This window comes from Pangasianodon hypophthalmus, chromosome 11, assembly GCF_027358585.1.
Source record: "Pangasianodon hypophthalmus isolate fPanHyp1 chromosome 11, fPanHyp1.pri, whole genome shotgun sequence".
NCBI lineage: Eukaryota > Metazoa > Chordata > Actinopteri > Siluriformes > Pangasiidae > Pangasianodon > Pangasianodon hypophthalmus.
Window position 1 is genome coordinate 7,176,529 of NC_069720.1, and position 15,346 is coordinate 7,191,874.

At 38.5% G+C, this 15,346-nt stretch overlaps 2 protein-coding genes across 2 annotated transcripts; one reads left to right on the top strand and one right to left on the bottom strand.

Moving 5' to 3' along the window:
• Positions 1 to 100: 100 nt before the first annotated feature.
• tk1 (thymidine kinase 1, soluble) lies at positions 101 to 4,158 on the bottom strand. Its single transcript, XM_026930690.3, has 7 exons — positions 3,943 to 4,158; positions 3,661 to 3,692; positions 2,246 to 2,359; positions 2,009 to 2,102; positions 1,193 to 1,282; positions 849 to 968; positions 101 to 518 (listed from the first exon to the last, which is right to left on the bottom strand). The coding sequence occupies exons 1-7, from the start codon at positions 4,006 to 4,008 to the stop codon at positions 339 to 341; spliced, it is 696 nt and encodes a 231-aa protein (XP_026786491.1). The 5' UTR covers positions 4,009 to 4,158; the 3' UTR covers positions 101 to 338.
• Positions 4,159 to 6,202: 2,044 nt separating this feature from the next.
• afmid (arylformamidase) lies at positions 6,203 to 14,364 on the top strand. Its single transcript, XM_026930357.3, has 11 exons — positions 6,203 to 6,347; positions 7,902 to 7,992; positions 9,016 to 9,120; positions 9,370 to 9,418; positions 10,165 to 10,250; positions 10,375 to 10,447; positions 10,553 to 10,650; positions 11,619 to 11,697; positions 11,854 to 11,989; positions 13,557 to 13,661; positions 13,757 to 14,364. The coding sequence occupies exons 1-11, from the start codon at positions 6,336 to 6,338 to the stop codon at positions 13,784 to 13,786; spliced, it is 864 nt and encodes a 287-aa protein (XP_026786158.1). The 5' UTR covers positions 6,203 to 6,335; the 3' UTR covers positions 13,787 to 14,364.
• Positions 14,365 to 15,346: the final 982 nt, after the last annotated feature.

Below are 15,346 nucleotides of genomic sequence, written 5' to 3' on the forward strand. Positions count from 1 at the left end.
CTGATGTGCCTTTTACCTCTTCTTCAAATACATTAAGGAAACCGTTTAAACAATTAATTGGCCATTATGGCTTATCATCAGAAATAACAACTGGACAAAATTTAGTGTCAAATCCAAATTGACATTTTATTAAAACACACAGTTACAGAATATAAAGTGACAGACAGACAAACATTTTAAAATTAATATATAATTCCTCTATAGCACTCAGCACTATATCTCACACACTCCTATATCTTAGAATTTTGCAGTGAGTGCTCAATTTACAAGGTATTGTGGCTGTTGCAGCAACTGGTTCACTGTTTAAATTAGTTAATACTCTAGTGTACAGAACGTGTTCATAAATGAAGGGAAGCGAAAAGCTTGCGTGACGCACAGTAGTCCACCTGCTTCCCCTTCAGAATGTGAGGGGGTGTCTCATCCCTCTGGGGAGCACAGTTCTCTTTATTCGCCACCAGGCCTCCATAACACACCCTGCACACTGCTTGGTATTTATCAGCTCCTCCAATCACCTCCACCTGAAACATCCAGAGAGAGAGAATGAATGAAGCCCAATCCAGTCAGGGTGATTCAGGGTTAAACACTTTTACAGCTTAGAAAATGACAAGGGAATTGTCATAGAGATATAGGAGATTTACAGAGAACTCTAGGCTAGCCCTTTTTCTGTGAACATTTGCTTGCATGTAATGCATCTTAATAGCTGAGCAATGAGCATTAACATCTTCCTGGGTATCTGTTACAATGTATACAAAAGTAATTATTTGTTTTTTTTGTATAACATGGCACCGTGATTCATTCCAAGAACACACACAAGTTACACAAATCATTTCATCCAGCCCATGTCTCACTTCTTGCTCTGCTCCAAGTCTCTTAGTATAGGACGCCTCTTTAAAGCACTGCATACAGACTGCATTCAGCTTCACCACACTCTCAGCCAAAGGGACCAGGTTCAGTATGCTGCCAAAGGGCTATGGAGGAAAAAAAAGGGAAAAAAATGTTACCAGTAACATTAGGAAACTAAAAGACAATGAAGTTAGAACGTATGGGAAAGAATTTCTAAAAACTATAAAGTCAACAGAAGAGAGAAGTAAATATAAGTGACGGTTGTGGCACACCTAGTTCTAGGTACTTTGTTTTTTACCATATCAACCACACGGATATTACAGAAGGTAGAAAGACCATAAAACCTCACCTTCCTCTGAAACGTGCCATCGAGTGCTGCGACAATAATCGTCTTCCCCATGTTTGCCATGGCCTCACAGAATTCAACAGTGTCTGGGAACTAGAATGAAATGAAGAGAATAAAGTCAGTGTACTATAGACCTGAGCTCAGATAGATAGAGAATTTAAAAGAAAAAAAGAAAAAAACACCACATGACTGCACACAGATGTGGTTTGTAGATATTCTTGTTTATAATTTCAAGATTGAGTAAGCTCATTTCTTAATCGTTTTATTTCACTGCCTCATGTTAATTTCCCTCTCCCCATCAGGGAGCGACTGTACAAAGTCACAACGGACAAATTGGCAGTGAGAAACTCAACACAGCTGAAAAACTCTATACTCTTAGCTGCATTATTTATCCTGTTTTTAGCCAGTGTAGGTTTGACGCAAGGTGTGGTATATCTTGAAAGCGATTGGCTGTTATGGAAATCAGTCACACACCTACTCTGACTTCCTGTTTCAAAAGGAAATACATCAACATACGGAATCAAGTCAAAGTCTCGTGCCATTTCGTGGGCACTGTAACATCTAATGCAAATTACAATAGGATTAATAAACGCTTTAATGCCACTTCCCTCCACAACTAAAGCTTTACAGTAATGGTTTAATGAATGTTTATTTGACTGCAGCGACTGTCAGTTCCTGGGATTTGACTGGAAAATTTTGACCTCAGCGACCACCAGGCCTATACAGGTAAATGCTACTGATCCTCGTGTAAACTAATGCTATGCAGCTTGAATCTGTTTATTTGCACCCACATTATTCAGGAAAGGAGTTAATACTTACAAATTGGCCTTCATCAATGCCGATGACGCAGGCCTCTAGTGCACGAGACCAGACATCTCGCAGGCAGTTAGCTGGCACGGCCTCCATTGTATTTCTGTCAGAACAGACCATTAAACTTGATATACATCTTAAAATCTAATGCATTATGATATCAACATATCAAACATTATTCAAATCTCATTTCATAAATTATTAAAAATATATACCTACGCATGCATAAAATGGGAAAGCTCTTACTTGTCATGTGTGGCCATGCCCGTGTCGGAGTAACGCATGTCTTTGGCATATTTGATCAGTAAGCAGTTGTATTGGGCAATCTGAAAGCGCCGCACTCTCCTCATCAGCTCGGTACTATGAAGATTTGCAGAATAAAGAAAGAGATAAGTCAGAAACACATTATATTATATTATATAATTTACAAATAAATTAGGGGTTGTATTAACATCTACAGTGGGGTATATGAGTGGGTCTCAAAGGCTGAATTGTGGACATTGTGGACCTTGACGAACAGGTGCGATATTTTGGCACGGATCTGATTTTTTTGTGCCGTCTGTTTACATATAGATAAATAAGACCTATATCTGATTCCTGTGTTTAGATCATTTCCCTGTCCCAGGCTGAAAACAGCAACATTTTACCAGAAGTATCACCATGATTGTAGAAAAACAAATGATTCTGTTGTTTCCACTGTGATTATTGTGGTCTCTAGCCCCTGTATTAATTTTTTTATGTTGGCATTACAGCCAGGCCTGACTGTGTCCTTGCTCTGTAATGGACTAGGAAATGTTCCTCATACATCGCCTGGTTTCTGATTTTTTATTTATTTATTTATATGATTGTTTCCTCTTACAGACTGTTAAGACAATTTATTTCATATGGACTCCACTGACCACCTTCCATTATTCCCACATCATTTGAACACCAAATGACGAATCCTGGCCTAACATATCATAACACGACAACGACCGTAACTTCAGACCTCACTGATAAAAAAAATAGATGTTAGTATTTAGATGTGGCCAGATATCAGATGTTTTTTGGATTTAGACCCTCTTATGAATGTGGCGCAGATCAGAAAATCTGATCCAAGCTGTTTACACTACAGGTCTGTGTCAGGAGCAGTGAAAAAAATTAGATTTGGTTGGTAAAAGCAACCACAGCGAGATATGTGAAGCAGTGGTTTTTTTTTTTTTAAGTTACAGTGGTGGAAACCACAATCCAGCATTATCAGTTATTATATTCATCACTGCATTTTTAATTATTAGCTGTTTTGACTGGTGTTTAATCCAAACCTCAGTAACAAGTTATAAATAATGTCAAGCTGGACTTCAGGAATACAAAGCTACATGGCTCTAATAGTAGACAAAACATTACTGTACACACTTCTATAATATTCAGGTGATAAATCTGTATTGAGGGGTGTGAGAAAGGTGTGGAAGAGTTAAAGGTGTCTGGAATAAAAAGTGTTGGCACCCCTGGAGCACACTGATGTGCTGCTGGATTTGCGCGCTTCTTTTGTTGTCATTTCCTCCTAAAAACCCGCTCAAACTCTTGGCTAGCTAAAGTCTGCTAAACTGCATTCAGATGAGCACATATTTTAGAGATACGAATACCAGTGCAATTTTAAAAAAGAGGTCATAATGAAAACTCACCTTTTCCCTGAGAACATTGGTCCAAAAATAACCTGCAACAAAACAAAAGTCTGGTTAGCTACCGTTAGTTTAGGTCCAAAAAATCCCATACTGTTTACACAGCAATGTAAAGTACACCAAAATGTCAAGAAAAGAGAATTTCAGGGGAAAAAACAACCATAAAAATGCACATAGTGTTATCCGCTTATTTATTTATATTAAATAGCTATTAGTTAGTTTTAATTAGCTTGCTAGCTCATTCGGATTCGTACTTTAGACAAAACTATGAAGTTAAACATTCACCTGAATCTGTCCCCGTGTTTTTCTTGGAGAATTTGGCATAATCCTCGGTACGTTTAAACAGTCCATTGTCAATTTTTTTTTTCTTTTGCGTGAAAGACACAGGATAAACCCCGCACAGCCCGGTTTCCGTGAACAACTGATTCGAAATCACCCGCCAGTTTCTGACCGTGATGTACAAGAGGGCGGGGCCACGTTAAACCCCGCCTCCAGACCAGCTCTGTGCACAAAGCGAGCTCCAGGAAGACATGATGTGCCAAGGGTGGAGTGGAAGAACACGTGTATCCTGCACACAGCCCTGATCTCAACCCCACTGAACACCTTTAAGATTGTGAGATGAACCCCAGATGCACCCCAGGCCTCCTCACCCAACATCAGTGCCTGACTTCACTAATGCTCTTATAGCTGAATGATCACAAATCCCCACAGCCACGCTCCAAAATCTAGTGGAAAGCCTTCCCAGAAGAGTGGAGCTTATTATAACAGAAAAGGGGAACTAAATCAGGAATGGGATGGTGTGATGGACAGGTGTCCACATACTTTTGGACTACACAGTGTATTTATTGTATCAGTGTACACTTCTGATATCATGCAAATAACAAATAAATATCCAAGGGCATAAGAACACATTTCCTATTAGGTCAATAGTATTAAATTCATTCATCATTTGTTCATCTTAAGTAACCACTTCATCCTGGTAAGGGTCACAGTTAATCCAGAGCTTATCCCAGTTTATGGGAGTGAGGCAGGATTACACATTCTTAATAGGACACCAGTCCATTGCAGAGCACCATGCACACACATTCACATGCTTTATTTACACTCGGGGCAATTTAGCGTAGCCAGTCCACCTACTGACATTTTTTTTTTTTGGGAGATGGAAGGAAACCGGAGAACCCAGAGGAAACAGAGAGAAGTTACCTAAGTTCAGGAACCAGACAGCAAAGCTACCTGCTGCCCTGCTGTGCTGGCCATAATATAGTCATCTACTTAAATTAGTAAATACTGGAATTAAAAGTCCAAAAAGTCCTCACAAATGCCAAAGTGCAGAATGAATGACAATAATATTTAGTGATACATTTTATTATTATACATTTTATACCACAGATCTGTTTATTTCTTGATTCTGTTTGGCCAGAGTCTCCAGTGTCAGCACATTGTAACAGTCAGAAATAAACCTGCTAATTTAGGTTTTCCAACACTGGAAATCCTTCAGGACAGAGGACTTTGCACTTTGCAGTGACATGTTGTATTTTTTATCTTATTAACATAGAGAGAGAGAAACAGAGGCCAGTGAGGGAATGACTTTATAGCTACTCTAACATAAATGATAACAGGAACTAACTTGTTTCACTGGCATTACACAATGTAAATGTGAACAGAAAAAAGGCATGTCATTCGTTTAAAAAAAAAACAAAACATAAAATTAGTAGAGTTGACAAATTGTTGTGGTATAAGAGGATTAAACAGTTTGGATTATGCTGTTATTGGAAAATAGTCAATATCGTGGTGGCATCACAGCACCAAGTCATTTATTATTTTCCTAAAACGCTACACGCCATTGTGTTTTATTCCTTACATATTATGTACGCCTTATTAGCAAACAATTATTATTAGATTACAATTTTTTTAAATTATGGTTATCAATCTATATAATAACAGTAAAAACTAACATGCAAAAAGGTTGTTTAATTAAAGTAAAACATTTACACAAAAAACGCCAGTCTACTGTATATTTTATATAGTACAAAAAAAATCACAGAGTATAATACACTGGGCAAAAGATGTTTAATCCATCCATCCATTTTCTGTACCACTTATCCTACACAGGGTCGCGGGGAGCCTGGAACCTATCCCAGGGGACTCAGGGCACAAGGTGGAGGACACCATGGAAAGGGTGCTAACCCACTGCAGGGCACAAACACACACTCATTCACAAACTATGGACAATTTGGAAACGCCAATCAGTCTACAAGGCATGTCTTTGGACTGGGGGAGGAAACTGGAGTACACGAAGAAAACCCCCAAAACCCCCAAAGCACAGGGAGAACAGGCAAACTCCACCCACACAGAGTGGAGGCGGGATTCAATTATAATTTATTAATTAATTATAATTTATAGGTTTATGTCTCAAATAATGTGCAGTTTTAAACTATAAACTTTGGTAATGAAGTTTAGAATTAAGAAGTAATCATGGTTAATCATGTTTTTGAGCTTTTTCAAAGTCGCCGCTACTTACTGAAGCTTATGTTTAACTTTGTTTTAGCCTGTGTGGAGAAACAAAGCTTTTCATTGGCTCTGTGACTTCTTCATTCATGTCAGGAAGGCTCAAAGGTCTACAGTTAAGGCTGTAAAAGAGCTATCCAAACATTGCACCAAAGTCTCACTGGAAACAAATGAATAAAAATGTAAGTATTCATTGAACTTTTTTAAATCTTGGTTTGAAATTTAAAAAAGTTGTTGTGCATGCATTCAGTCAAGCTTAAGCTTTGCAAACTGACCAACTATGTTACCAGTTGCAAGGTAGTTATTCAGCTGTAACAAAGTTCACTCTTTCACTGAATGTTCAGTGTCCAGCTCTACAATTGGTAATGTACAGTGAAGCAACTTTTGAATTTCATAGCTGGAACCTAAATTGCTTATACTAACAAACATTTCATTGGGTCTCATTTCAAGCAAGACACAAGTGAATGACACTTTGTACCTTGGCTATAAGGTTCAGGTACAAATTGTGTGAAATAGATGTACAAATAATAAATTATTCAATGTATTCCTCCTTTCTTATAGGCTACAGCACACAGTAAGTTACTGTTGCTAGTGTTAAACAGTTTATCAAACACAAAAACACGTCACTGATTGGTCAAATGTGTACACGGTTGCACATGATTACACCCCTTTTGTAAACTTGCCTACTTTACAAACTCAAACACAACCTGTTCGGTACCTGAAACTAGCTGCAGTTTTTTCCCCCAACACTTTAAATTCGTTCCGTGTTCAAAAAGTGACGTGTCAAATGAGCGTGTAGACAAGGGGCCGTGACCTGCGCGCGCACAGGCATTCACGCGCAGGCAGAAGCAGTGACGTGTCACGTGAGCGTGCAGGCAAGGTGCCGTGACCTGCGCGCGCACAATCAAGGTGTGACAGCTGCCACAGAGCTAGATTACACTGCTGTCAGCTTTCACGCCTCACATGAACTGCGCGCGCACAGGCATTCACGAGCGTGAATCAGTGAGCGTGCAGACATGCTGCCACTGTTTTCACAATTTGTCCTACCTCAGCTATCGTTGTGTTCATTTACAGGTCTCCCTAAAATAATACCGCAAGTATTTTGTTCAGTTTTGTCTGCTTGGTTACAGTGACCTTACCAGAGAATGCTAGCAGTAGAAAACAATAGGTAGCATATCTTGATAATCTTATGATAACTTATGTTCAGAAAACTATAAGCAGGTGGGTGATTTGATAGAGAATTCAGAACACTACTATAAGTCTCCCTGAGTAAGGGCATCTACCTCTCAAAATGTAATGTAACGTAAATGTAAAAAGTTCCCCAGCACATTAGAAAAAAAAAAAAAAACTTAGAAGCGTGTAAATGAAGTGCGCATGCGCATGTCTTCACTGCTATGATTGGTCACTCTCAGCCAACACCATTTCTCGCAGACCTTAAAAAAATCCCAAGATGAGTACTGTTCTGCACGCATATGTCAGCCATCCTCTTTCTCTTTATTACTGATGATATTTAAACGCCATAGAAAAGAAAAAACCCCGAACCTGTAACATTATGCCCAGCGCGCAGGTTATATTTGGTACACTGGAATAAATAAGAAGTGGGCGGAGTCTCTGTAGCTCGCCTCTGCCACTAGCCAATCCTAGCGCAGGAGGCGGGGTTTGCAGGAATGCCTGTGGGAACAAAACAACCCCTGAGGTTTCAATGGCTGACAGCAGGCTGTGGTGCTGTTTGACAGGAGTTGGAGAAGCAGTATTCACCCAGCCAGTGGTCCCACAGGATGTCCGCCGATGACGTGATAAATGCCCACGTGGCTGCGCTGAAATCAGGTTGGTGGATCATTTTTTAAATTCTTGATCACGGAGCGAATACATCACTGCTTAATCTTATGCTCAAGTACAGGATGAAGGCCACTCCAGTTTTGTAATGATTCATGCTGTGGCTTCCCTAGATTGATTTTAGCCATGCTTCTTCATCCAGATGCCCAACTAATACTAGCTAAATTCTGCACTAAACTAAAAATGTGTGGCAGCCTGGGAAAACCCTTCAGATATGGCTGTGGGTGGAGTTCCGGCAACCAGCCAAAAATGCTGAACAATCTGGGTTTTGACTCCATTATGTCATTATGTGTCATTCCACAACATGTAATATTATAAATCATCTAGATGCTTAGGTTACAGAGGCAACAGTGGTCTAATTGAATTGATGTCTCTGTCTGACTCATTTAAAATACAATGCTTACCATGAGTTAAGTAGGTGCTATTACATGGCCATGAAATAGATCTTAAGAAACTTAACTCATGGCCATAATATATTCATTTGTGACCAGGAGAAATTTAAGTTGTGGCCACAAGAAGCTTACCTTGTGGCTTCAATATATTAATTAATGGACACACCTTATTAAAAAATAACCACCATGTCACCTCAGCGGCTCCATTGTAATCAGATACCGGCTGGTAAAATGTCCTCGATGCATCTATGTCATCAAAAGAGAGAAAACACTTACACACTGTGTACAGAGCACAGTTTGAAAATATTTGAATGACCTAAACACCAGTGTAAGTGTGAACAGAGATCAGTTGGGTGAAGAGACTACAACAAAGCTTTGTTTAAATGTAAAATTTTACCATGTGACAGGTTTGCCCGGGTCACAACAGGATTTAGTAATGGGTTTTGGTGACCTACAAAACTATGACATCTTTTCTGAAAATGGGTGAATGCATCCAGGTGCTGACATGCTTTGTAATGAAAATATACATATGCTATATTATAAATATTTTTGCACAGGTTTTTAGTTACAAAAACTACTAGGAAAGCTGAATGTGTTACTGTATATGCTGGTGTGTGTTTAGGTACAGAGAAGGCTCGGGCTGTTGCTCAGAACATTCTGGATGTTCCGTATGGAGAGGGAGATGAAGAGAAACTGGATGTGTACATGCCTATCAGTTCCTCCCCAGGTAAGGCAATGCAAAGAGAGACATAGTGGAGTCCTGGGCCTCTTGATCCCTAATGCATCAGATTTCCTCAAGGCTCATTACCTATCCCAGAAAGGGAACTTTAGCAGCAGAATCACAAACTTCTGTTCATCTCTACCTTTATGTCTGCATATATTACATGTCATAGAACCAAGTTGTATTATATTTTTCCTTGACACTGAGTAACTTTGTTAATTGGCTCATCAGCATCATAGCTTTTCCATGTTTCAGATGTGCCTCTAGTTATCTACCTCCATGGTGGTTACTGGCAGTTCCTGAGGTATGAGGTTTAAATAATCACATCTTATTTTACATATTATGCATAGTTTTTACAGGTAAACCAGACAGACTGATACTAACACATGAAAAATTAAGATAAGTAACCGACAATGCACAATGTGTTCAGGGCAATGGCAGTGTTTGGCCACAGGGAATAGCCAACAATGACAATAATAATAATTTTAAGGTTGCACATTTGGTCATATTTTAATCATGATCATGATTTTTGGCTTCCTCAATGAATTAAAAATAACATGTTTTTGCTGAGCTTGGATAAAGTTAACGATTGGCTAGTAGTAGATATAGTGCCTTAAGTGCCAAACTCCACATTCAAAAGGTTTGTCTGGTTGCATATAGTGATTTGCTCATTTACCTATGTTTTTTTTATTTATATAAAATCTAATTATGTGATTAAGAATCTAATTGTTAAAAAGGTTATAGGATTAACAGCTAATAATTATGTCTTTTGATTTAGAAATTTCCTCTAAAGGAATATGGGTTTATAATGTACAGTGTGAAAGAAAAAACTGTTTTCTGTTCATTTATTTTCTGTTGATTTATTTTCTAAATTGGCTCAGTAATTGTGATAAGTACCCGTTGAGATTGGGATTGGGATTACACAGTAAAAGAATAAGAAGACATTCTTATTCAAGGAAGATAAAACATCAGGCCTTGAGCATGTTTTTTAGGTGTTGTATCTAATTCTGAAAGGTCCCTTATATAAGAGCACATCTTCTTATCTTACAGCAAGGAGGAGTCAGGTTTCATGGCTGTACCATTGGCCCAGAAGGGTGTTGTGGTGGTCGCTGTTGAGTACAGCATTGCCCCGAAAGGTACCATTGGCTTGTAGGGTTCCTGCAGAAATAAATATTGAGCGCATGTTTGTGGTAGAGCACATTTGTTATTTCGCCACCCTTAGATTTTCCAATTCCCTCCTCCTTTCCATTCTCCTTACAGGTAATATGGATCTGATGGTATCTCAGGTGCGCAGGAGTTTGGTGGCTGTGATTCAGCAGTATTCACACATCCGGTCAGTGCACCAGCCTTTCTGAGCCCCTGGACATGGTTTATAATATTGCTCTGCTTATATACTCCCTGGCTTCTCATTAATGCATTGCTCTCGGTCTCTCAACAGTGGGCTGTACCTGTGTGGTCATTCTGCAGGCGCACACCTGGCAGCCATGGTTCTCTCTACTGATTGGTCAGAGTATAGTGTAACACCTCAAATCAAAGGTGTGTTTGTGTGTTGGAGGTTGGGTAATGATGAAGGCTGTGATTACAACCAGGTCTCAAAATTGTTCCAGATTTTCCTAAGATGTTTTGCAGAGTCTGGAAACAGTCGGAAGGAATGACTTATAGTGATCCATGCTATGCTGTATTTGGATCAGCCTGTTACTGAAGGTTCTCCTCAAATTGACAAATAATCCATGAAAGGGATAGGAGGCATTGTCCGATGTTTTGAACCAAAGTCAGCAGTGCAAGCAAACCATTTGAGCATATGTATCCATTGTGACTAACATTCAGAGCATATGGCTGAATATAGTAGTACTATTTCCAGACTACAGTGATTAGATAATGATGTATCAGATACTACCAAACTTTCAAGACACACCCCACTCATTATTTTAAAAGGGAAAAAAGAAATTGATAAATGAGTAAATGGGTTCAATAGAGAAAATAGGGGCAGCACAGTGGTATAGTAGGAAGTGTTGGTGTCACACAGCACCAGGGTTTGATCATATTACTGTCTACATGGAGTTTTGCATGTTCTCCCTATGTCCATGTGGGTTTCCAATGGGTAATGAGTTTCTTTCCACCTCCCAAAAACATACCAGTAGGTGAATTGGCTAGTCTTAATTGCTTAATTGCTGTGTGTGTGTGTGTGTGTGGGTCTGTGTATATTTGTGCATGGTACTCTGGGATGCACTGGCTTCCTGCGTTCCTGCCATGCAGGAATACATATACTCCGGGTCCACCCTGACCAGGGTAAAGTCGTTACTGAAGATGAATGAGAACACCAGTTAATAACTAGTGACATAAGAATAAGTAACTTAACTGTTTGGAGACTTTAGCCAATAATAAAGCTTTCTTGTTTTCATTTTTTATACTTTTGATTTAATCAGGCAACCTGTTAGCAAACTCCACAGTCATTTCGAGGATTCACTATTAGCGTCATATTTTATACACTCTGTCTATTTTAGGAGCGTTCCTTGTTAGTGGCATTTACGACCTGCTGCCCATTCTGTCCACCTATGTGAACGAGCCACTGAAGATGACAGAGTAGGAGAATCCATATGCTTCTTCTACACCACATTCACTATCAGTATTCATTATTCTAACATATCTTTATTATTCCAGTATATTAGTCATAAATGTATTTGCTCACTGTGTTATCTCAGTATGCACATCTCATCACACTTATTAATCTCTTTGTAGGGAGGTGGCTCTTAGGAACAGCCCCAGTCGGTTAGTGTCTCAGCTCAAAACGTCCTCATCGGGCTGCGACATCGTTGTGGCTGTAGCACAAAATGACTCCCCTGAGTTCCGGAAGCAGTCGGAGGATTACTTCAAGGTAAGACATAGCAGTTTGAGACGGACCATGCTGTTATAGGAAAACAATCAATGACGGTGTGGTATGATTGGTGGAGGGCCATTACTAACACCAAGTTGATTATTTTCCTATAACAGAATGTCTTATACCAGAGCGATTTGCCTACAAGTAAAGAACAACATACTGTACTTTTAATCCGTTTATAGCTACATGGAAGTTCTTATAGAAAGCTTCATCATAGCAATAGTTATAGGTTTTTCTATAACAACACTTTAAAAAAATTCATTTATTGTTACCCATCCTTGAGTTATGTAATACTATCTATAATACAATGTAATACAATCTATATTAGAAAAAGTGCATTAATATCTGTCTGTGATTTTTCAGCACTACTGTCAGAGCAGCTGATCTTATATATCAGAATTGAGACTTCAGTTGTATAAGTAACTATAATAAACTGTTAGTTATACCATTGCAAAGGTGTAACTGACTTGTATCTACACCCACTGGCCAAACGTGACAGATATTATTTGGATAGTGGAACATTCTCAGACATCAGTGACACTGACATTGTAGTGCATGTGATATAGAGGACGGTTAGCACAAATTGTACATTGAGCTGTATTCTCTAACCCAGGAGTTCCCAAATATTTTGAACAAATTACCCCAAATGGACATTAGGAATTTTCTGCGGCCCCAAGCCCTTCTGCAGAGCTCTGCCACTGAATGGTGGAGGCATTATTTTTTTGGGTTGTCAAGCCGTCTGTCCTTCAGTCTGTCTGAGATTCTCATTAGCGCAATATCTCAAGTACAAGTGGCTGAATGTTTATAGGGCTTGTATGGAATTATCATGGTCACCAGTAGATGAACTGATTACTTTTTGGAATTGATTCAAACAGGATCAAGGTCACAACAAGGTCAAACTTCTCATAGTTTTTCTTCAATAGCTTTCTTCCTGTTTGTCAAACAGAGATGTTACTTACATGCTCACGTTCAGGAACTCAAGGATGATTTTCTGGCTATCAATGATTTTTGCCAGCGGTCATGGTGGCAGAAGCATCCCCATCGATGCTGTTGGCATCAAGTTCGACTTGTATTATAGCAGATTTACAACTTAGGACTTGTAAATACGTATCCATTAAATGTTTTCAAAATGTTTCACTGAGTCAGGGTCAGTCGATGTTGTCGAGGAGCTAGCAGAGGTAGATGGATGGAGAAAATTTTTATTTCTGAGTTCCTACACTAGTGCAAGATAGTGTCAGGATAGTGACGTTCTTAATTTAAATGTGGCTTGTTTGACCGTGACTCCCAGTAACATTGCAAAATAGTAGCACGCAAAATCCGTCTTCATAGAGTGATATTTGTAATATTCAATTGTAAACCAAATGAATAAAACAAAAGAGAGGGTTCAGTTTCTCTCTGTAAATCAAATGGCCGCACATGGGGTCACAACCCGTAGTTTGGGAACCCCTGCTCTAACAGTACAACTAAAAGCTGGACCAGCAAAGTGTAATGTTTGTATAGTGTTTGCGTTTGCGTTTTTTTATAGAAGTGTTTGTAAAACCCCCCTATCTGTACCTTCTTATAGTCTTTGCAAGCTGCCGGACTTAAGGTTACTTTTGAAGATATACCTGACACAGATCATTTCAGCATCATCGAGCAGCTTGTGGATGAAAATTACTACCTCACACAGGTAATCTCTTCACCTGATCATATGGTTGAATTTCTTTAATAAATCCTGAATAAATTCTGCTGTCGTATGTATTACTGTGTTATTTAATATTTTAGCTCCTACTGAAGATGATGGGAAAAAGCTGAAGAGATGCCATTGGTCCTCAAAATCATCCACGATGCACCTTACTTTCCTGGAGTTTCGTCTCATTATGTGCTATATAAGCAGTAACCTTCTTATTAACTATGCCAGACTGGTCAGTTTAACTATAGAACAGTCAAATCTTATTTCTTGTTTACTTTCTTAGGGAGTAACAGGGTATTTACACATCAGCCTATTCTGTCCCGCTGCTTGTGTGAGCTAGTTCTGTGTACAATCTTCAGTATGATATGGCTGTGATTAGTATTACTCTGAATTCATGCACTTGAACACTTTTTCAGATGTTCATTAACCAATAATACAATCTGCTGCTGTGTGTTGCAAATTAATGTAGCAAATTCTTCAATCTACATGAGGAAACCTGAACCATATCTAGATTGGAACTGCTAGACGTCCTCAAACCTTCAGTTTTAGCACTATGTAGCATATCAGATTGTACTGAAGAGGTAAGAAGTCTTAGCATGTTTGGTCTGGCTGCTCAGATGTCATGAAAGTGTAAATGTGCAGACTGTAGGTCTTATATGTTCAAGTAATTACTGTAATAAAAAAAAAATCAAACTGGTAATTCTTGTTTATATCATTACATATGCTTGATATTTTAGCTTTAGCAAGCTATCTTGTTATTAATACTCATCATTCTGCATGGTATACATTTCATATTTCATATACATCTTGATGGAGCATCCTATTAATTATCTGAATTCCAATATTCAGTTTATTTTTCATGATATTGTCCTGATATTGTCTCATAATGGTTGGTATATTAACTAATATGGAACACACTATTTAAGCCTCATGACATAATAACTACACGTGTGTAGTTTATACAGTTTTTGATAGAGTATCCACTGTATTTGTCAGTACTCTTAGGACTCTCAGTCCTAAGTGTAGCTTAAAATGTCTAAATAATAAATATGAAATTAATGGATAACATTTTGATTCTAATAGTTCAGTGTGAGAGTATAAAATTATTATATGATGATATTGTAGGTTAATAGACCCATGAAAATAGTGAAAAAGTCTTATAAATTAAGCAAGTTAAGCAAAAATCTTAAATTTATACCGAAAGTTTCTGTGCTTTAATGCTCATCCTGCCCTCTCATGTGAAATCAAGTTTCTATGGTGAAGAGGTACAGTATTTATGCAGCACTTTAGAGATAATGGTTTATGCTGATTTAGATCAGAAAGTCAACTTCATTTTCATGTTCTTTTTCTATATTACCTGAATTCACTCTACTGTTACATTTTGTTACATTTATATCACATATAACTACAACACAAGGTTTTTTTTAACTGCATTCCTCGTGTGTTAGTCCATCAATGGGCACATTGACTGCTGAAACAAGAGTCTTTTTATTCCATCCCACATAGGAGATGGATCCAACTGTCAAAGCTGAGGACTGTGCAGGAGGTTATGGCCACGCTTTACCCACACTGCACAAATCCTAGAGCTAGGATTGAAATCATTGGTGTAGAATTAGATTATGCTAAATTAACTCTTATCTGCTGCTGTCTGTATAAATCTCTCATGTTCTCAAAAAAAACTG

Coding starts and splice junctions, on each gene's coding strand:
- tk1 (XM_026930690.3), bottom strand. CDS start 4,008: ATGGACTGTTTAAACGTACCGAGGATTATGCCAAATTCTCCAAGAAAA. Junction 2,360..3,660: donor CCAATGTTCTCAGGGAAAAG/GTGAGTTTTCAT, acceptor AAATCTTCATAG/TACCGAGCTGATGAGGAGAG. Junction 969..1,192: donor ATGGCACGTTTCAGAGGAAG/GTGAGGTTTTAT, acceptor TTTCCTCCATAG/CCCTTTGGCAGCATACTGAA.
- afmid (XM_026930357.3), top strand. Junction 7,993..9,015: donor CGTGGCTGCGCTGAAATCAG/GTTGGTGGATCA, acceptor GTGTGTGTTTAG/GTACAGAGAAGGCTCGGGCT. Junction 10,448..10,552: donor CAGCAGTATTCACACATCCG/GTCAGTGCACCA, acceptor GTCTCTCAACAG/TGGGCTGTACCTGTGTGGTC.